The sequence below is a fragment of the Dasypus novemcinctus genome, chromosome 19 (genome assembly GCF_030445035.2).
Source record: "Dasypus novemcinctus isolate mDasNov1 chromosome 19, mDasNov1.1.hap2, whole genome shotgun sequence".
Lineage (NCBI taxonomy): Eukaryota > Metazoa > Chordata > Mammalia > Cingulata > Dasypodidae > Dasypus > Dasypus novemcinctus.
In genome coordinates, this window is record NC_080691.1 from 52,561,931 (window position 1) to 52,584,255 (window position 22,325).

The window sequence follows — 22,325 nt, forward strand, 5'->3', positions numbered from 1 at the left end:
CCCCGTCCACCTTGACAGGACTGCAGCCCCCTTGGGATCCAACTTTCCTCGCCTCCCCAGCAGGTCTTGAAATCAGCCACTGCATGCTGGCTAGTGGTCCACCAGGGCCCCTTGATTGTTTTCCCACTTGCCCGTTTTCACTCTTCCCAAGTTGCTGGGGTGTTACCTGCAGGACCAGTTGTTGCCAGGCCATTGGCAGGGGCTGCCCGCTGCCTACGCCACCACTGCCTACGCTGGGCTGCTGGGCCCGCTCCAACTGCAGCGCAACGTGGCGCCGCTCCTGCTCCAGTGCCCGCGTCAGCCGCTCGAAGCGCGCCTCCTGCTCCTTCACCGAGGCCAGGATGCTGGCTGCAGAGTGCACGTCGCAGTCCTCCATGCTCGGGTTGCCCTCCTGCTGCAGGCAAAACAAAGCGAGGTCAGGGGGAGCAGGGCCATGGCGAGGACCCTATCTGCCCCTACCCCCGGAACAGACACCCACTGCCAGGATCCAAGGGTCCTGCTCTCCGGAGAGAAGCTGCGTTGATTAAATTCTAATTTAAAAGCCATGCATCTAGGCTGACCGGAAGCCCTGGCTCGTTCCCTGTGGGGTGTGGACTCCCTGGCTTCCTGCCAGCCCCAGTGATAGCATGGACCCAGGGCGCCTGGCGTCTGGAGCCTCTGGGAAGGGAGGGCAGAGCCACATGGCCATTGACCCAGGGAGTCTGGGAACCCATTGGGAAGGGCTGGGAGAGCCTGTGAGCCCACGAATTCACAAGCTCCCAGGCCCTCTGCTGCCTGTAGCACATGCCAGCTTACCCCAGTCTCATGGTGCCACACCCCCAGGCCCATCTCCCAGGGACAGATGCTGAAGCCTGAGAGTGCAGCTGGGTGGGCTGAGAGCTCAGGACACTGGCGCAGGCACAGGCTGACCACGGCCTCAGAGCTCCCGGCCACACCGGCCTGCACACCTGCCGTCTGGCCTCCCCTCGTGGCCACACTGGCCACGGAGCGAGTGTGGCGTCTGCTCCACGTGGCCAAGTGAAAACCCACCTAAAGGCCCAGTGGACACTGCAGCTGGGCCACACGGGGCTTAGCGTAAACCTGTCCCTGGAAGTGGCCCCTGGGCAGGGTGGCCTGAGCAGACACAACGCACGGGCAGCCAAGGAGCTGGAGGCCCCGGCAAGGGTCAGGTCCCCCCGCAGTCACCCTCCCTGCCCTGCCCCTGCAGCCTCCGGAGCCCAGGGGAGCGGGTGATGGGGACTGGCAGCTGCAGCGACGTGCCAGCACTTTTCCTCTCCCGCTTGCTCCCTGTCCACCCAGCGTGTTTGTTTTTCACGGGCAACGAGAAGCAGGACCCAAGTATGCAGAGCTTGGAGCCAAGAAACACTAATTAGTGCCGTGGACTCCCCGGCCTGACGGTGGGCGGGCGGGGGTCGTGGGGGCCACCCGGCTGGGTGCGCTCTGTGCGGCACTGTGCCTGGTGCTGCTTGGGGCCTCCTCCCAGTCCAGCTCACGGTGGCCAAACTGCCGGACCCTTTGCCCTCAGCAGTCTGCCGAGCTGCAGAGAAGGTGGTGCCCTGCGTGGCATGAAGACATATAATGGGCGAGCCCCCAGAGCTGGCAGCAAGGACAGAGGTCCCTCCAGAGAGGGACAGTCAGTGCTGTTCCAGGGGCTGGGGGCGCCTCGGAGGTTATAGGGCAGCACAGTCTGGCCCCACTGTGATAGCTGGGGAAACCGAGGCCCAGTGAGGAGGGCAAGAAGTTGACGTAGGCTCCAGTGTTTTAGTTTGCTGAAAGCTGCCAAGGCTAATATACCAGAAATGAATGGGCTGACTTTTACAATGGGGATTTTTTTTCCTCACCACCCTCCCCCTGACCCTGCTGTTTTGCAATGTCCATTCGCAGTGATCTTCTGTGTCTCTTTCTTTTTGTCTTCTCTTCTCCTTTTCTCCTCTAGGCTTCACTAGGGTTCGCTCCTGGAGACTTCTGATGTGGAGAGAGGTTCCCTGTCACTTGTGCCACTTGAGTTCCTGGTTTCTGTTGTGTCTCACCTCGATGCTCCCCTGCATCTCTCTTTTGTTGTGTCATCATTCTGCTGCACCACTCACCATGCAGGCATGCCTTCACCAGGAGGCCCCGGGAATTGAACCTGGGTCCTCCCATATGGAAGATGGGAGCTGAATCACTTGAGCCACATCCACTTCCCCCAGTGGGGATTTATTAATTTATAAGCTCATAATTCCGAGGCTGAGAAAAATACCCAAATCAAGGCATCAGGCGAAACTCTCTTCCCCAAGGACACGGCTACTAGTAATCCTGGGCTCTTGACACATGGCAGGACACAAAGGCAGCGTCTGCCCGTCTCTGCCTTCTCCTCCGTGCTCCATTGCTTTCCATCTCTGGCTGCTCTTTCGTGGCTTTCTCTTTCCCAGGTTCCAGTGCTTTGAGTTTCTTGCTCTCTTGGTTTTCTCTCTCAGCTTCTGTGGTTTTCTTCTCAGAGCTCCTGGGTCTTTACTCTCTTTTCTCTCTGAATTCATCCCATTTATATCATTCCAGTGAGAGGATCAAGACCTACCCTGGGTCATGCCTGACGGAAGGAATCTAATCAAAGGCCCTTAACTTCAGTGATCTTATCAAAAGGTCCCACCTACAATAAGTCTACACCCACAGGACTGGATTTGAACCCAACTCCTCCGGGTAGAATGGAAATGCCACCACCGGGGTGGGGTGGGGTGGTGGTTTGTTCTAGATGGGGCCTCTGGGTGGCCTGGGATGAAGGGATGGACAGAGAAGGAGTGTCCAGAGAAGGCGGGGGACACACAGCCATCTTGGGTCCCAGATGCATCCGTAAAGGTGGAAACGTGGCTCCGGGCACGTGGGGAAGACAGCAGGTGGGTGGTCCAGGATGGGAGTGGAGGGCCCCAGTGGGTGGACAGCCAGAAGGCAGAGCCAGGCACCCAGACCCACCTTGGCCCACCCTGGCCCACCCCAGACCTCAGTGGGTCTCATCAGCCACCCACCCCCACTGCCAGGAGCCCTGGCACCAAGATGTGAGCATCCTGGGGGGCTGCCCGGCACGGGGGATGGGGTGGAGGCCGTGAATGTGAGGCCATGACTGGGGCCCCAGGGTCTCCTTCCCACCTGGTGCAGAATCATAGGTTCTTGTCTGACCTCCAGTATAAGCACCATGCCCTGCTCCTAGGGAGGCCCAGCCCGGGTTGCAGACCCAGTCACAGCAGGGGCTTGGGAGCCCCCAGCCTCCACCTTCCCTGCTCTGAGCCCCTCTCAGCACCCCTTCAGGTGTGTCCAAAGGTGGGGGGAAACACTCTGGCAAGGGCCCGGAATTCTGAGTCAATAAAGAGGCGGTGGCCAAACTCCCACACTGACCTTCTCATTTGGAACTGAAAGACTGTGTGTCTCCTGCAGCGGTTTCCCCCAAACATGGGCCAGTTCGGCCCGCAGCTCACAGGAGGGCCAGAGACCCCTGAGACTTGGGCCCAGCCCAAGGGCGTGTCCCACCCCCATCTGCCCCTGAGGTGGGGACGCTGAGCTCACTCACAGGCTGCAGCTTTGAGAGCAGCCTGGGGGGCAGGGGGCACACGGGAGGCCAGGTGAGACCCAGGCCCACTCCCCAGCAGCAGTGGCCTCCTAGGGCACGAGCACATGTGGCTGGCCATCCCAGAGGGCGGCTTTTTCTCATGGCAACTCGAACGCTACTTCTGTACCCAAACAATAAACACGCCTTGCGGGGCCTGCAAAATGTGGCTCAATTTTGAGGGCCAGTTACAAGACTTCCGAGGCATTTTCCTGTGGGCTAGGTGCACGACATGTCTTCTCCGCCACAGGAGGCCTTGGGGGGCAGGCGAGGGGGAGTGTGACAGCAGGCAGACCCCTCAGGAACCTGTTCCCCCAAGCCCCAGGCCCCAGCACACGTGCCCCTGGAATCGATTTAGCAGCAAAACGGGATGAAAGATCTTTTCTGGGGGAAGCAAGTAGTTTCATATAGACTCGCCAGCCTTGACAGATGAGGAGACAGTGCTTGGCCTCCTGGGTCCCAGGTGTCTTAGCCGGGGACAGGCCAGATCAAACCATACTCCATTTTAGTAGTTAATTACCTGATTTTGGTCTTCGGTTCAATTTCCACAGAAGCTGGGGTGGGGACAGAGCCTAACACTGTCCCCAACTCATCCTTTTCGCCTCTCTGCAAGGTAACAGGGTCCCTGGTGTTGACCTCATCACTGCTCAGAAGAAAGACCCCATTTTTCAGCCTCCCTGACAGCTGGGGTAATCACAAGACAAAGTTCTATCAAATGGGGTATAAGAAAGAGGGGTATATGTACACTCTTGGGCTGGATGGAATAAGCAGGAAGTGTCCTAAAGGGAAAGGGGGTGCCTTTTGGCTGCCCGTCCTCCTTTCCACTGGCTGGAATGCAGATGTAATGGCTGGAGTTCAGACAGCTGTGCTAGAGCATGAGGAAAACTTGAAAGCATAGCTGTGCATCACAAAATAACAAAATGGAAGGAGGGTGGGCCTAGCCTGACCCTCTGGAGCACTAGCCCAGCCCCTGAACATATCACTGGACTTCCTGAGGGTAGGGAGAAATAAACTTCTCTCTTGTTTACCTAGAATTTTTTTGTTGCTCCCAAGCAAAACTAATCCTAAACCAGTATGCCTGGGAGAGGGGTGAGGAAGACTCCCTAATGTCAAGAGAAATCCGAAGCCTGAAGGTGAGGGTTGGGAGTGGGTTGCCTCATTTTTTCAAACACGCTGTCCATAGATAGCCTGTCCTGTCCCAGGGTAGTGTTGGGGCAGTTGACCTGGGAAAGACCTGTCCAAGCCTGGGCAACCCAGGAGTGACCCTACCCCAAGACCATATCATCACACCAGCATCCAGGCCAGAAAACATGACCCCAGAAGCTGGGAGAGGGGCTGAGAGGGATGGGGATGGGATTAAATCCTGGGGGAAAAAAAACCTGAAAGACAAATGATAACCCAGTCGCAGCAACAGTCAACCCTGCTTATGCTCCTGTGGGGCCAAGAGCTCCTGCCCACTCACTTAGAGCCCTTTTAGGTAAGTGGGCACGAGGAGAGAAGCACAGGAGGTGAAGCAAGCTGCCTGAGGCCATGCAGCACTGACAGGAGGATGGGAGAGGGGGGAGGGTGGGATGGCAGGGTAGTAGGCAGGTGGACAGACAGGTGGATGGATGGATGGACAGGTAGATGTGTGGATGGATGGATGGAAGGTTAAAAGGGTAGACAGATGGGTAGGTGAATGGATGGATGGATGATTGATGGATGCATGGAGAAATGGGAGGAATGCATTAATGAGTGAATGGGTATGTGGATGGGAGGGTGAGTAGATGGTTATATTAGAGGATGGGTGAGTGGGTGCTTCTGGGGAAGGGGTAAGGATGGATGGAGGGGTAGAGGAGATAGTTGGGAAGATGGATGATTTGGGGGATGGATGGATGGATGGATGGGAGGATGGATGGTTGGGGGTTTGGATGGATAGATGGATGGGGACAAGGTGGACAGATGGGTGGGTAGGCAAATGGATGAGTGGATAGTTGGGGTATGGAAGGATAGATGGCTGGGTGGATGGGAGGAAGGTAGATGGATGGGTTGGTGGTGCTTAGTTGGATGGGTAGGTGGGTGGATGGACAGGGTGGGTAGCTGGATTTGAGGATGAATAAATAAGAAGATGGGTGGATGGATGGATGGAAGGATAGGTGGATAGGAGGGTAGGAGGCTGGCTGACTGGAGAAATGGGCGAATGAATGAGTGGAGAGTTGGATGAAAGGATGTGTGAATAGAAGAGGAGATGGATGGACAGATGGGTGGGTGGGTGAGTGGGTGTGGGGTGGGCATGTGAGCAAGAGCAAGGCTCCGAAACACTCTACTGGGAGGAGGAGGAAGGCCCAGCCCCCAAGTCCTCTGGATCAGAACTGTGGCTCACCCCTCAATCAGGAAAGGCACTGACAGAGGAACGTGGGGGTGGGGAGAGAAGCCGCATCCCTCCCCTGAAACCCAAACCGACATTTGACGTCTTCTTGCCGGCCCAGACATTCCTCTTCCGAGGGAGACCGTGCCAAACCCCTGCTCCGGAAAATCAAATTATGGGGCCTGAGTCCAATCTGGGTTGAAGCATTAGAAGCATTTCCTCGGGGTCAGGCCAGCAGCTGATGCAGGCGGGAGGCTGGGCTCCAGGCTTGACCCCTCTCTGGCCACAGTCGGAGGGCAGGGAGCACGGCCCGGTCCCCTGTGTGGAGGGGGAGGGGAACTGGCCACCACCCGGGCCTCCCCCACTCCTCCGCACCCTTCGCCTCTGCACCCCATTCCAGCAGAAGCTGAGCCTGGTCTTGGCAGCCTGAGAGCCCACCCTGTTCCAGGACGGTTGCTGGGAGGGCATCAGGGGAGCTGCCTCTGTCTCCTGCCCTCGGTGCTGCCCCAGAGACCTGCTTCCTCTGCCTGCCCACGGGCTTCATCGGGGTCCTGAGCCATACCCCCCTTTTACCCCGTCACCCCTCCTGGCAGTCTGATGGAGCCCAAAGCGTCGGGGATGGCCGCTCTTCCAGGGCCAGGGTGGGGTCGACAGGGGGCCTGGGGTGCGTGGCTCGTGCGGCGGTGGGGGAGGAGGTGTCCGCGTCCATTGTGCTGGAGGCAGAGGGACCTGAACAGGCCGGTCCAGCAGGGACCACGGAGGAACTCACGGCCATTGCCGGGACCGGGGTGCCTGGGCTGGGGAGGCAGTGGGAGAAACCGCCAACAAGAGACAGACCATTGTGGCTTTGTAAGAAGTAAACATCTCTGGTTCGTGTGATCTATGTATCTTGAAAGAAAAAAAAAAGAAGTAAACATTTCCGTACATAAAAAATAGAAAAAATAAACAAAAAAGCCACATATTGCGGTTGTGCTTTTTGCTGTTGTTTTTTTTTTTAAAGTGACTTGCCATTCCAAAGACACATGCAGTGCTTCAGATGAAATGACAGGGACAGCTCTACGGGACTGGCCTTGATTTTGGGGAAGTCGGGGATGGATTCCTGGGGACTCATCATCCTATTCTCTTTCCTTTCCCCTACTTTTGTGTTAGTGGAGTTTTCCACAATAAAAGACCATGGAAAAAAGCCAGAAAGAAACTCAAAAGACCACAGACAAATGGCAGATATTTGGAACGTCCAGCAAAACAAGTGATCTCCTGAAGAAGAATTCAAGAAGCCCCGATCCCAGGCGGGGAAAGGACACGAACGAGGGTCACAGTCTGCACAGGATCTAAGAGGATACGCCTGGCAATGGTCCCGCACACCCGCGCGCCCATGCACAGAAAGAAGATGGGAAGGAAATACAACCGGGGTGGCAGGGGAGCTCGGGGGGAGGGCTCAGGGTCTCTGCCCACTGCGAGGATGAGCTGCCGCAGTCACCGGAGCCCAGAGAGAACTGCAGGCAGCATCGGGGCGGGGACCAAAGCTGCCCCGTGGGCCCAAGGCATTGCCTGCCGTCTTCAGGGAGGCAGCGAGAGCCTCAGGGCGTGATCCGATTTACCCTGGAAATTAGATTTTTCTTGCAGAGGACGGAACAGGGGAGGGCGAGGACGGCGGCTCAGTGACCTCCTAGCTCCGGGCTGTGCCCTCGGACACCCAGTGGGTCCCTGCGAACCACACAGCTCCTAGGTACGGTGGGGGGTTTGCCAAGGGATGCCCCCCTGCCCTAAGGGGGGCCTGGAGGAACTGGGAGCCTGAGGTCTGTGAGGCTGAGAGCCTGGGGACCGGGGAACTAGGGGGCTGGGGAGTGTCAGAGACAAACACGCCAGATGCCTGCAGCCAGGCCTGGCAGAAGCAGACCTCGTTCTGGCGGGCGGACAGCAAGGAAACGTCGCAGCAGCTGCCCCCTCCTTGGTAGGAGGCCCGAGCCACAAGGGAGCCCCGTCCTGGGTCTCGACTAGAGAGTCGAGGAGACCCGCGATGGCTCCTCGCCCCTTTGCCAAGTGAGGGGTACGCCACTGGGGAGGCACATCCCCCAGGCCCAGCCCCCTCACCATCCTGCGCGCCTCCTGCACCCCACCCAGCCTGCAACTGTGGCCCCAGAGGCGATGCCCCGAGGATGCCAAGGTGGGCCCAAAGGCTGAGGACTAAGGGGGTAGGGGGCTCTAGCAGGGGAAGGCTGTGAGGGGGCACTGGCCGGGCACATCTCTGCCTGCCTCTTCCCAAGTCCACCCACCTAGGGCCAGGTGTGGGGTGGGGAGATAATGGGCGTCCACGCTCCCGAGATGTCCACTGAAGAGTGGGGGGCCTTTGGTCTCCATCGCCCCCTTTACCCCAGACACCCGGCCTTAAGCACACTTGCCTGGCCCCCGCCCGTCAAGTCCCGCTCAGACCCCCTATCTCAGGGAGAATGGGAGCAGGGTGGGGAGCGGTGATGAGGTGCCGAGCCAATCCCTCGCCCCCCACCTGTGCTTGGGGATGGGCACGGGGACCGAGGCATTCCCAGGGGGACTGAGGCTCACAACCAGGTGGGGACCCAATCCATGAGGGTCTGGGGACCCAGATCCAAACAAGGAGCCGAGGGGCCCCCACAAGGCACAGGTGGGGGACAGCTGTCCAGACAGGCTGGGGCGCGGGCAGCCGCTGCCTGTGTGCCCACTGCCCTCGGCCTGGAATGCCCCTGCCCCCACCCCACCAGGGACCCCCTTCTTCTTGCGCCCCTCCGTCCCCATAGCAACCCCCAGGCTTCTCCAGGACGGACAGAGCCTCTTTGTGGCGACACAAAGTTCCTTTGAGGGGCTGTGGGGGTGCAGCCCCTGGGAGCCTGTGACCAATAAGCCCCTGGGGGCCGAGGCAGGCCCCCCAGGTCCAGCCCCTCCCCCCACCCCGGGTCACAGAGCCAAAGACACCGGGAGGGAGCGCCTGGTGGGTGGGACGGGGACCCAGGGCCAGCTGTCCCGGCTCTCCCCTGGAGAGCTGTTGCCTTCCTCAGGCCAGAGGCCGGACCCCGGGGGCAGGCCCTGCATGCCTAGCCGGCCTGGGGGGAGAATGCTCCGCCTCATTCCGTTGGGGCGGTTTCGGGGAGGAATTTCCACGGTCTCCCCCATCATTCTGAGAAGGGAAAGACCCACCTGACCTGGACACTCCCAAGGACATGGAGGGCAGGAAGTCCTCGGTGGGTGGGGGCCACCGAGGCAAGGGAGTCAGTGGGGGGAGGTCCCGAGCTGGGCCTGACCAGGAATTGGTGCCCGGTGTCTGAACCCTGCGGTAAGAGGGACCCACCTCTGCCTGCCTGCCCGGGGCGGCCAGGACACCCTCTCAGGCCATTCCCGGGGCAGCCTTGATGCAGCCACAAGCCCGGGAGAGACAAGACCAGGGACAGGGGGTCGTGGCCTAGAAGGCAATGTGGGTCTCAGGCAGCACGGTGACAGGGACCAGCCCAGGGGGCTCAGCCTGCCCACAGCAGGGAGACTGAGGCAGCTGGGGTCACTGCCATCTCCCAGGCTGCACCCCTCACCAGCCCCAGCCCTAGAGGTGGTCCCAGGCAGGGTCTGGCCCAGCCACAGGGCCACGAAGCCCCCTCTCACCCCTGTCCTGGCTCACGGGCCCCTACCCGCCACCCCCCCCCCCCCCGGCCACTGCTGACCAGGCATTTGGCAGCCGCCTCGGTGGCCTGGGCTCCTTGCCCGTGCAGCCCTCCCCACCAACCTCAGTCTGACCCACTGCTGCTTTGCTAACTAAGCCGGAGGTGGGGGGTCAGAAGCCCAGCCAGCAGCACGAGGCAGCACTGTCCCCTGGAGAGATCCGTCCTCTGTGGGCAGATCCATCAGCTCCTGGTCGTGGGGCCCCCGGAGTCAGCCAGCAGCAGCCCCGGCCCCCGCCCCCGCCCCCCGCCCCAGCCTGGCGCCCCCAGCAGCATTCGTGGAATCTGCTGACGCTGCCCGGGAACATGGGCTGTGTCCGGGGACCCATTCGTCAGCAATACCCGGCTCGGTCAGCAGACAGGGTGAGGCCCGAGGCCAGCGCCGGCTTGGTGGGATGGGGTAGCAAGGCCCAGGGGAGGCCCCCAGCCTCGGGCCTTCCGATCCCCAGGGAAGGGATGCCGGGCAGCCGCGGGGCACGGGGACTTGGCAGGAGGAGGGGAAATTTGTCACTTGTTCCTTCATCAAGGGATATCTAAGCATCTACTGGGTGCTAGCCCCTGCTGGGTATGGGGTTCCCAAGCTGTGAGGCTCCAACCGGGTCCCACCCCAGAGTGCCCGTCCACACCTGGGGTAGAGGGTGGGCTAAATAAGCAGCAAGCACAGCTCCGAGAGATATGACAGATTTTGGGGAGGGATGGGCATGGAGGGTGACATCATCCTGCTCAAGGGTCTGTACTGGGCAGAGGCAGGCAGCTGGGGCTGGGGACAAGGCGGAGGTGGTGGCTGGGGCTGGAGCCAGGACATCTGGTTACAGGTAGATTGGATGTGGGAGATGGGCAAGAGAGCGGGAGCCCTGGCTGACTATGGAGGGAGGGCTATATAAGAGGGCCTGGTAGGCCAGAGGAGCCGAGGGGCTCCTGGATGCAATGACATTCAGGAGAGGCCAAGCTAGAAAGGTGGGCAGCTTCAGCCCAAGAAGCATGTGGAGGAAACATGGGTGCAAACCTAGATCTCCCAGGAAGCCTGCCCATCACCTCGAGAGTGAGGAGGCCATGCCAGCCTCCCTGCCATGGACACCAGGAAATGGCTCCAAGAGGCAAACGGGAAAGAAGGCAGGGACTACCATTCATCGCTCAGAGCAACGGCCCTTCTCCCGGCCCAGCTTAGCAGGGGAGGGGCCAGCGGGACAAGGACGATGACCCAGCCAGGAACTGGAGCCCATCCTCTCTCTTGGCCCATGGCCATCAGGAGGCCAGGTCCCCTCTGGTCTGCCCTTGCCCCGGGGCCCTGTGTAGTCCAAGGGGAGAGCCTCTGGCCAGCTCTGGCTCTGCCAGGGCCCCTGGGAATGCCCTGTGCCCTCCAGAACCTGAGCTGGATGCCAAGCTGGCTGACTCTCTGGCTTGCCAGCTGCTTCCCGCTCTGCCACCCCCACCCCCTGAGGCTTGGGATTGCCCCTGGCAACGGGGTCCGGAACCCAGCACCCTTCCAAGAATGAGCAAAGCCAGCCTTTTATATGTAAATGACACCATGGAGATGGGCAGGGGGCTCCACCCCACCCCTACCCAGGGCAGACTTGGAGTCTGCAGTGTTCCGTCTGGGTCCCCCACTCCCCCCACCCGCATACCATGAGAGCCTCCTGGGAGCTACAATCAACTATGTGTGTCCAGCAGAGTGATTGCAAAGGAATGCCGACAATTTGGGGGCCTCAAACTCATCCACAAGTACAGGCATGTACATGCACACATGCACACATGCCCACAGGCACACACACATATGTGGACACACGCATATACATGCACACACACCCACATTCACTGCATACGTGCTGCCACCCACAGTCACACATACACAAGCACAAGACATGCACACTTGTGTATACCTACAAATGCACCCACGTGCTCAGGCATGAACATACATACACGTGCACACACAGGCAAGCACACACACATCCACACATCCACATAACTCATCCATGTGACACAGAGGCAAGTGCACACACAGGTATACACACAGGTGCATAAAAGCATGTGCACACACCCACGTGCACCCAGATATGTGCATGCGCATGCATGTGCACACACAGACAACTCCACCAGCTGCACACAACTCCCCCATGTACACACACACATGCACACACAGGTATACACACCCAAGTACATGCAGGCATGTGCACACACCCATGTGCACACACAGGCACACAACTCTCCCACAGGCATGTACAGGCATGTGTGCACATTCTCACGTGCACACACACGCACATGGTTCTCCAGTCAAGCATGCACATGTACACACCAGCAGGCACAGGCCCATGCACAACCATCCACAGGGACCCACACACACCCCTGCCGGCATGCCCTATGCCTCCACGGCTTACCACAGGCCCAGGGATGGCTTGCCCCACCTGGAAAATGGGTGGATGGTGGCTTGCTAGTCCCGGGAAGCCCTTCCCAGGGGTTGGGGGATGCAGAAGGGAAGGCTGGACTGAACCAGGGTTCAGGCTTCGGGGCTTCTGGCGAGGCTCGGCCACACAGGCAGACCCCGTGATGGTCCCGCACACTGGCAGGGCTGCTTCCCACCAAGGCTCCGAGGCCAGGTCAACCCCCAGCCTCACACCTGTCTGCGGGGCCCCTGTGCTGTTTCCCGCCAGGTCCCCATGACTCTGACGACCCCTCCGGGACTCCTCTGTGGTATGTGGGGACGCTCTGGACAGAGGCCCTCAGCTTGCACGCACCAGCCTGGAGGGAGTGGCGTGCCAGCACCAAGCAGATGTTGTGACTCCTTGAACTCAGGAGAACTCCCTTCCTCCGAGACCATTCAGTGCAAACCCAAGTATAAGGTAATAGCTAACAAGTGTCCTCGAAAGGCTAAAGACAGCATTGAATGAATAAGCGGAGAACAGACCATAACACAAATGAGCAATCCTTAAGGATTCCGTGAAAGTTTAGAGAAAAAACACGACAGGCACAGAAACAGATGGGCCACTGCAGAAAACTCTCCTAGAGTGAGGCAGGCAGCGAATTCAAGAAAGTCTTTTAAAAAAAGAAAAGGATTAAAAAAAAAAAAAAAAAAAAAAAGAGAGAGAGAGAGAGAGAGAGAAAACTTAACCCAGCTTTGAAATTCCCTAAGAAGTCATGATGGTGAAGGTTATGGATTTCTGGAGTAACGATTCTGTCCTTTCCCTTGGAAGGCAGGGATCACGGGTAAATCACAGAGCCCCTGTCTATCCATAGGAACCGTTTTGCTTTAAGAACGAAAAGATGAGAAAAGCTCCAGAGTCATGAGCCCTGGCTAATCCAAGGCATCTGTGGCTTGTGCTACTGGGATTCAAATCTAGGAGTGGCCCCACCCAAAGCAGAGGCTCCCAGTCACCTTCCAGGTGCGCATGAGGGAATACCAGTTGCTGAGGTGTGGGGTTGATTTTTCAACAAGGATATGCTGCTCTGAGTTTGCTAACCCCGCTTCGATCTTCTGGATCAGTTGGTTGTCACCTCCCAGCATGGAAGCATCTTTACTGTCTTGGGAAATGTATGGATCAATGGGCTGATAACTGGAAGAGATCAGGTATCAGGCCCTAAAAACCAAGCCAACTAATCAACCAACCTAACGAGAGATCAGGTATGAATCCATAAAAACCAAACCAATGAAACAACTCAACCAACAAGAGATCAAGTGTGAGTCTCTAAAAACCAAACCAATTGTATTAGTTTGCTATTGGCCAAAATGCAATATCCCAGAAATGGGTTGGCTTTTACACTAGGGATTTATTAGCTTACAGTTTTGAAGCTGAGAAAAATGTCCAAGTTAACGCCTTATCAGGCAATGCTTTCTCCCCAAAGACCAACCAGCGACTGGTGATCCCAGACTCCTATGCCACAAGACGAGGTACACGGTGGTGTCTACTGGTCTCTCCCTTCTCTGGGTCTTGATGCTTTCAGCTTCCTGCTTCCCTGGTTTCTCTCTCTTCGTCTGAATTCATCTCATCTCTAAAGAATTCCAGTAAGAGGATTAAGACTCAGCCTGGGCCATGTTCTAAATGAAGTAATCTAATTGAAAGGCCCTTAACTGAAGTAATCTATCAGAAGGTTCAAACCCACAGGAATGAGCCAGCTTTAAGGACATGATTTTCTGGGGTACATACAGTCTTAAACTACCACACCAACTGAGTGTCAGGAGGAGGGACATCACCAAGATGGCAGAATAATGGGAAGTGGATGTGGCTCAAGCAACTGGGCTCCCATCTACCATAGGTGAGGTCGAGGGTTCGATTCCCAGGGCCTCCTGGTGAAGGCAACCTGGCCCATGTGGCGAGCTGGCCCGTGTGGAGAGCTGGGGCACGCAGAGTGCTGGCCCATGCAAGAGTGCTGGCCCACACAGAAAGCTTGCGTAGCAAGGTGACACAACAAAAAGAGACACAGAGAAGAGACAATAAGAGATGTAACAGACCAGGGAACTGAGGTGGTGCAAGAGATTGAGTGCCTCTCTACCACTCCAGAAGGTCCCAGGATCAGTTCCTGGTGCTCCCTAAAGAGAAGACAAGCAGACACAGGAGAACACATAGCAAATGGACACAGAAAGCAGATGGTAAGTGCAAAACAATGGGATGGGGTGTGTGTGTGCGTGTGTGTGTGTAGAAATAAATAAATAAATATTTTTTTTTAAATGGCAGAATGAGATGCTCCAGGGTTCTTTCCTCCTACAGAATAAACAACAGCAAAAAATGACAGAACAATCTTTCTCAGAGGGCTTGAAAGAAGTTAAAGGGCTGTAGTAATTGGGTGGTGTAGAATCAAGAAAAAGCCAATTTAAAACACTAGTAAAACTTTATAGCACAGCCTCCATTCTGAGTACAGGTCCCTGGCCCCAGTTCTGGAGGGAACAGAGAAACCGCTATGTGCATGTTGGGGTGCATGTATGTATATCTGTATCAATCTATATTGACTGGTGGTAGCCAGAAGGACTGAACCAGGACACTCATCTCTGGCTCTCCATCCTAGAACTTGCTGTGCACACAGAAGCAGCTCATGAGGAGCAATATAATGTAAGAAAAAATCAAGCAGCAGCAACCTGGGACAAGGATAAATGGCATTAAACATACAGTGGAGTGCCTGAGTTTGGGAGGAAGACTATATCATATGGAGAAGACAAAGCATTTGAATCCATGTAAACAGAGGAATTCCTAAAGCCATGAGCATACACCTAGAACAAGATGCATGCTCAAAAAAGACCAGCAAGGAACTACACTTTTGCCTTAGGCTGTTCTTCAGTTTCATTGTTAGGAAAGCTAAGCTCTGAAGAACACTAGCCAAAACAGAGTCAATCTGCAAAGACTGTATAAGGTGTTTCTGTTTGTTTATTGCTTTGTTTGTTTTTGTTAGCTCTAGGCATTCAAGGAACTCTCTGTCATAACACTAGCTGGATACAAACTTAAAGAGCAGACACCTCAGAGAATAAATTTCAGAGTTAACACACTAAAATATTAAATGTCTAGTATGCAATAAAAGATTACAAGGCATACAAAGAAACAGGAAGTGATGGCCCATCCAAGGGAGAAAGATAAAACATCAGAAACCATCAATGAAGAAAACCTGACTGTGGGGATACTAGACAAAGACATTTTTTAAATTGTGTTAAATATGCTCAAAGAGCTTAAGGAAAACACAAAGAACTAAAGAACATCAGGAAAACAATATATGAACAAAATAAGAAATTTAATTAAAAGATAGAAATTACAAAAAGGAACCAAACAGAAATATTAGAGTAGAGATGAAGATCATAATAAAAATTCCCTAGAGAGGCTCAACAGGAGAATGTAGTTGGAAGAAGGAAAAAAACAGTGAACCTGAAGATCAGAAAATTGAAATTATTCAGTCTGAGGAGCAGAGAGAAAAAAGAATGAAGAAAAGTGAACACAGCCAAGAGACCTATGGGAAACCATCCAACATACTAATAAACACATTATGGGAGTCCAAGAAGGAGAAGAAAGAGAGAAAGGAGTAGAGGGACTATTCAAAGAAATAATGTCTTAAAACTTCCAAAATTTACAAAAGAGATGTACACACATATAAGAAGCTAAAAAAACGCAAACCAGGATAAACTCAGAGCCATGATCAGTTATAATTAAACTGTTATAATTAAACTGTTATAATTAAACTGTTATAATTAAACTGTCAGATGCCAAAAAATGAAAGAAGAAACCTGAAATGTGCTAAAAAAGCAATGTGTCATGTGTAAGGGTACCTCAATAAGAGTAAATGCTAGTTTCTCATCAGAAATCATGGAGGCAAGAAGGCAGTAGTACCAAATATTTAAAATTCTGAAGGAAAGTAACTGTCAACCAAGAATTCTAGATCTGGCAAAACTCTTTCAAAAGTGAGGGAGAGATTAAGACATTCCAGGTAAACAAAAGCTGAGGGAGTTTGTACCCTCTAGACCCGCTTTTGAGATTGAAAGGAGAGGATGCTAGAAAGTAACTTGAGGCTGCATAAAGAAAAAAGAACTCTGGGTAAATATAAATGCTAGTACTATCATATTTTCGGTTTGCAACTCCACTACATACTTTTTTTTTTTTAAGTGTATTTTTTGAGGATACATAGATCACAAGAAAATGTTATATTAAAAAATATGAGAGGGAAGCGGCTGTGGTTCAATTGATTAGGCTCTTGTCTACCATATGGGAGGCCCTGGGTTTGCATCCTGGGGCCTCCTTGTGAAGGCAGGCTGGCCTGCGCCCACAGAGAGCTGATGGCCCATGTCTGCGGAGAGCTGGCACAGCAAGATGATGCAATAAAGGGAGACAAGCAGACACAGAAGAACGCGCAGTGAATGGACACAGACAGCAAGCAAGCTGGGGCGGGGAGGTAAATAAAAAAATAAAAAAATAAGAGGTTCCCATATACCCCACACCCCACCCCCTCTCTTCTCCCACATCAACAACCTCTTTAATCATCGTGGCACATTCATTGGATTTGGTGAATACATCTTGGAGCACTGCTGCATGGCATGGATTATAGTTTACATGGTAGTTTATACTCTCCCCCAGTACATTCAGTGGGTTATGGCAGGATACATTAGTCCAGCATCTGTCCCTGCAATATCATTTAGGACAACTCCAAGTCCCAAAAATGCCCCCACATCCCATCTCTTCCTCCCTCTCCCTGCCCTCAGCAACTACCTTGGCCACTTTCTCCACATCAGTGCTACAATTTCTTCCATTACTAGTCACCATAGTTCTATAGTAGAATATCAGTAAGTCCACTCTAATCCATATTTTATTCCACCATCCTGTGGACCCTGGGATGGTGATGTCCACTCCACCTCTATATCAAGAGGGGGCTTAGATCACACAAGGTGATGCATATTTCTTACAGGATCTAAAATGCAACCCAGTAATGAGGGGAGCAGATGTGGCTCAAGTGATAAGGCCTTTACCTACCATATGGGAGGACCTGAGTTAAATCCCTGGGGCCTTCTGGCAAAAAAGAAGAGAAAGTATGCCTTTGTGGTGAGCCGGGGCCTGCATGGTAAGCCGAGTGCCCATGTGAGTGCCCGTATGCTGAGCCGAGTGCCTGCTTGGCAAGCTGAGTGCCCGTGCAGTGAGCCAAGTGCCCACTGAGTGCCCATGAGGTGAGCCAGTGCCTGCACGGTGAGCCAGTGCCTGTGTGCCAAGCTGAGTGCCTGCAGAGTAAAGCCAAGTGCTCGAGTGGTAAGCCAGTGCCCATACAAGTGAGTCATGCAGTAAGATGATGATGCAACAAAAGAGGGACAACAGGGAGAGTCAAGGTGAAACATAGTAGAGACCAGGAATTGAGGTGGCACAATTGACAGGCAACCTCTCTCCACATCAGAGGTCCCCAGGATCGAATCCCAATGTATCCTAGAGGAGAAAGATGAGAAGAGAAGATGAAAAGAGAAATAGATATAGAAGATCACACAGTGAATGGACACAGACAGCAAAAGCAGCAGGGCAGTGGAGGGGGAGGGGAAGAAGGAAAAAAAGTAATGATATGTCTACGGTTGTAGACACTCACTGTATAAATTTGTAATTTGTGACAAGAACAACATGAAGTGGGGGGACAGGAATATAGGAATATAGTTTGTGTCTGTTATTAAAGTTTAGTTGGTATCAAAGCAAATGAGATTGTTATAGATTTAGAATTTTAAATTTAGGACCTATACTAACCATGAAGAAAATTCCTAAAATTTAAAACCAGAAGGAAATGAGAAGGCACTTTAAATGGTTCACTACAAAAGATAACTAAATTTTTTAAAATGACAGTAATGGAAAAATTGAGGGACAAAAAAAGTTTAAGACTTATATAAAACAAATAGCCAAATGACAGAAGAAAGGTCTGCCATTTAAATGTAAATGGATTAAACTCCCCAGTCAAAAGGAAGAGACTGGCAGAATGGATGAAGAAGCATGACCCAACTACACATGGTTTAAATTCAGACACAAGTAGGTTGAAAGTGAATGGATGGGGGAAAATACCATTCAAATAGTACTCTAAAGAGAATTAGGGCAGCTATACTAATAGCTAATAAAAGAGACTTTAATTCAAAAACTGTTACAAAGAACAAAGAAGGACACTAGATATTCATAAGGGAGTCAATTCATCAACAAGATATATCAACATATGAGCAAATATTGGAAGATTTGAAGGGAAAAAATGGTTCTACACTAATAGGTGAAGATGTCAGTACACTATTTTCAATAACGGATAGAACATCTAGACAGAAAATCAATACTATAAACCAGCTAGACCTAACAGACAAATACAGAACACTTCACTCAACAGCAGCAAAATATACATTCTTCTTTAGTGCACATGGATCATTCTGTAGGATAGATCATATGTTAGGTTACAAAACAAGTCTCAAAAAACTTAAGACTGAGCTCATACAAAATATCTTTCTTGACTGCAATGGAACGAAGTTATAAATCAACAAAGGAAAAGAAAATGAAAATTCACAAATATGTGGAAATTGAAACTACATTCTTAAACAACTAATCGGTCCAAGAAGAAACCACAAGGGATATTAGGAAGTACCTTGAGGCAAACGAAAACAAAAACACAACATGCCAAAACTTAGAGGACACAGTGAAAGCAGTGCATAGATGGGAATTTATAGTTATAAATGCTTACACTAATAAATAAAACAGATCTCAGACCAGTAAACTAACCAGACAACTGGAGAAACTAGAAAAAGAAGAGCAAACCAAACCCAAAGTGAGCAGGGAGAAGGAATAATAAAGATCAGCGTGGCGATACATGAACAGATACAGAGAACAGAAAAACAACAAAGAGAATTGATGAAACCAAAAGTTGGTTCTTTAATAAGATCAATAAAATTAACAAAACTTTAGCTAGACTGACAAAGGAAAAAAACAAGAGGACACAAAAAACTGAAATCAGAAATGAAAGGAGGTACATTACTACTGACCCCTCAGAAATAAAAAAGGATTGTAAGAGGATACTATGAACAATTGTATGACAACAAATTAGACCATCTAGATTAAATGGAAAAATTCCTAGAACATACAAATTGTCTAAATTGACTTGAGAAGAAATGGAAGACCTCGACAGACCAGTAAGAGAATTGGTAATCAAAAACCTCCCAAACAGAGAAGATGGTGGCATAGAGACCACTGTTAATTGGTCTTTGACAAGGCTACCACGTCCACTCAGCTGGATAAAACAGTCTCTTCAACAAATGGTACTGGGAAAACTGAATATCCATATTCAAAAGAATGAAAAACCCCTCTCTCACATCCTATATAAAAATTAACTCAAAATGGATCAAAGTAAAGCCAGGACCATAAAACTCCTGGAAGAAAATATAGGAAAGCATCTTCAAGATCTGGTAGTAGGTCACAGGGCCCACTGGATGGAATGGAGGAGAGTATGGGCCATGATGTGAACCATTGTCTATGAGGTGCAGAGGTGCCCAAAGATGTACTTACCAAATCCAATGGATGTGTCATGATGATGGGAACGAGTGTTGTTGGGGGGGGGGGAGAGGGGGGTGGGGGGTGGGGTTGAATGGGACCTCACATATATATTTTTAATGTAATATTATTACAAAGTCAATAAAAAAAAATCAAAAAAAAAAAAAAGACCAATATAAAAAAAAAAAAAAGATCTGGTAGTAGGAAGTAACTTCTTTTTTTTTTTTTCTTTTAAAGATTTATTTATTTCTCTCCCCTTCCTCGCCTCCCCTCCCCCCAACACTGTCTGCTCTCTGTGTCCATTTGCTGTGTGTTCTTCTGTGTCCACTTGCATTCTTGCCTGTGGTACCGGGAACCTGTGTCTCTTTTTGTTGCATCACCTTGCTGCATCAGCTCTCCGTGTGAGAGGTGCCACTCCTGGGAAGACTGCGCTTTTTTCGCACAGGGCGACTCTCCTTGCAGGGCACACTCCTTGTGCATGGGGCTCCCCTATATGGGGGACACCGCTGCATGGCACACCACTCCTTGTGCGCAGCAGCTCTGTACGTGGGCCAGCTCACCACACAGGTCAGGAGGCCCTGGGTTTGAACCCTGGACCTCCCATGTGATAGGTGGGTGCTCTATCAGTTGAGCCAAATCCGCTTCCCAGGAAGTGACTTCTTAGACCTTGCATCCAAAGCATGAATAATGAAAGAAAAAAAACCCAGATAAATGGGACCACCTCAAAATTAAATATTTTATGCTTCAGAGGACTTTGTCAAGAAGAAGAAAGGCAGCCTACTCGATAGGAGAAAATATTTGGAAACCACATATTTGATAAGGGTTTAATATCCAGGATATATAGAGATCTTACAACTCCATGATAAAAAGACAAATGACCCCATTTAAAAAATGGGCAAAAGACTTGAATAGGCATTTTTTCCAAAGAATACAAATGACAATAAAAACATGAAAAAAATGTTCAGCATCACTAGCTATTAGGGAAATGCAAATAAAAACTATGTGAGATATCATTTCACAGCTACTAGAATGGCTGCTATTAAAAAAGTGGAACACTACAAGTGTTGGAGAGGATGTGGAAAATTCAGAACACTGTTGGTGGAGTTGTAGAATGGTGCAGCCTCTGTGGGTGACTGGTGGCTCCTCAGGAAGTTAAATACAGATCTGCCATATGATCCAGCAATCCCACTACTAGTTATGTACCGAGAAGGACTGATAGCAGTGACAATGAACAGACATTTGCACACTGATGTTTACAGCAGCATTATTCACGATTGCTGAAAGATGGAAACAACCCAGGTGCCCATCAACTGACAAATGTTTTTAAAAATTGTGTTATATACAGGTGTAAGAAGAAACGAAATCATGATGCATATGACAATACAGATGAACCTTGAGGACATTATGTTGAGTAAAGCAAGCTAGACACAAAAGGACAAATATTGTATCATCTCACTACTATGAACAAAGAGAATGAGCAAAGTCATGGAATGAATAACTAGAAGACTTGTTACCAAAAGATAGAATGAGGATAGAGAATTGGGAACTGAGGCTTAATTTGTGCAGAATTGTAATAAGGTTAATTGTAAAAGTTTGGAAATGGATAGAGGTGATGAGAGCATATTACAGTGATTATAATTAGCAGTGCTAACATGGGTATGATAATGGTTGAAAGGGGAAGTTTAAGGTCGTGCATGTCACTAGAAAGAAAGCTAAAGTATGAAACATGGGACTGTGTAGCATAGTGAATTCTTTTATGGACAAGCAGTGAGGTTAATAGTACAGATTAAGAATTTTTTCCATGAATCAGAACGTACATTAATAACACAAGATGTTAATGATAGGGTGGTATTTGGGCAAAGATACACCTAAAGCAAAAGTACTACATATGGTTTGACTCCATCTAGACAAAATGTAAATATAAATAAACTTATAGAGATGGAATTAGATTAGCAGCTAAGTATGGCAGGGCAGAGATAGAGGGATTGAGAGGTGACTACTATGAGGTAGGGGGTTTTCTTGTTGGAGTAATGAAAATGCTCTAATATTGATTGCAATGATTAATGCACAGCTATGTGACTATACCAAAAGCCACTGAATGTACACTTTAGATGGAATGCAGAATTTGTGACTATGTTTCAATAAAACTGTTTCCAAAAAAAAAACCAAACAAACTTCCAATACAAAATCCAGACTTAAGTAGAGAATTTTGCCAAACACTCAAAGAAAAATTAACACCAATCTTGCTCAAACTTGTTTAAAAAATTGTAGAGGAGGGAGTACTTCCTAATTCCTTTTATGAAGCCAGCATCACCCTAAAAATGAATCCAAATAAAAACAATACAAGACAAGAAAATTATATACCAATAACTCTATGAATATAGATGCAAAGTTTCTCAAGAAAATACTAGCAATTCAAATCTAACAGCACATTAAAAGGACTATACACCACAACCAGGTGGGATTTATCCCACAATGCAAGGGTGGTTTAATATAACAACGTCTGTCAGTATATTATATCATATTAAGTGCATAAAGGAACAAAACATATTCATCTCAATTGATGCAGAAAAGGCATCTGACAAAATTCAATGATAAAAAAACTCACAAAACTAGGAATAAAAGGAAACTTCCTGAACATGGTAAAGGGCACACATGAAAAACCTACATCTAACATCATATTCACTGGTGAAAGACTGAAAGTTCTCTCTAAGATTAGGAACAAGACAAGGATGCCCACTGTCACCACTGTACTGAATGGTCTAGCCAGAGCAATT

General features: G+C 50.9%; 1 protein-coding gene across 8 annotated transcripts in view; it reads right to left on the reverse strand.

Annotated features, from left to right (window-relative positions):
- Window positions 1-22,325, reverse strand: part of ARVCF (ARVCF delta catenin family member) — a 66,233-nt gene that overhangs the window by 19,002 nt on the left and 24,906 nt on the right. For 7 of the 8 annotated variants that reach the window (XM_071209933.1, XM_071209932.1, XM_058281838.2 and 4 more), the window contains one exon: window positions 167-394. In XM_071209933.1, the coding sequence (XP_071066034.1) occupies window positions 167-394 (228 nt within the window). The remainder of the gene's footprint in view (window positions 1-166; window positions 395-22,325) is intronic. The other variant, XM_058281840.2, reaches the window with a different exon arrangement.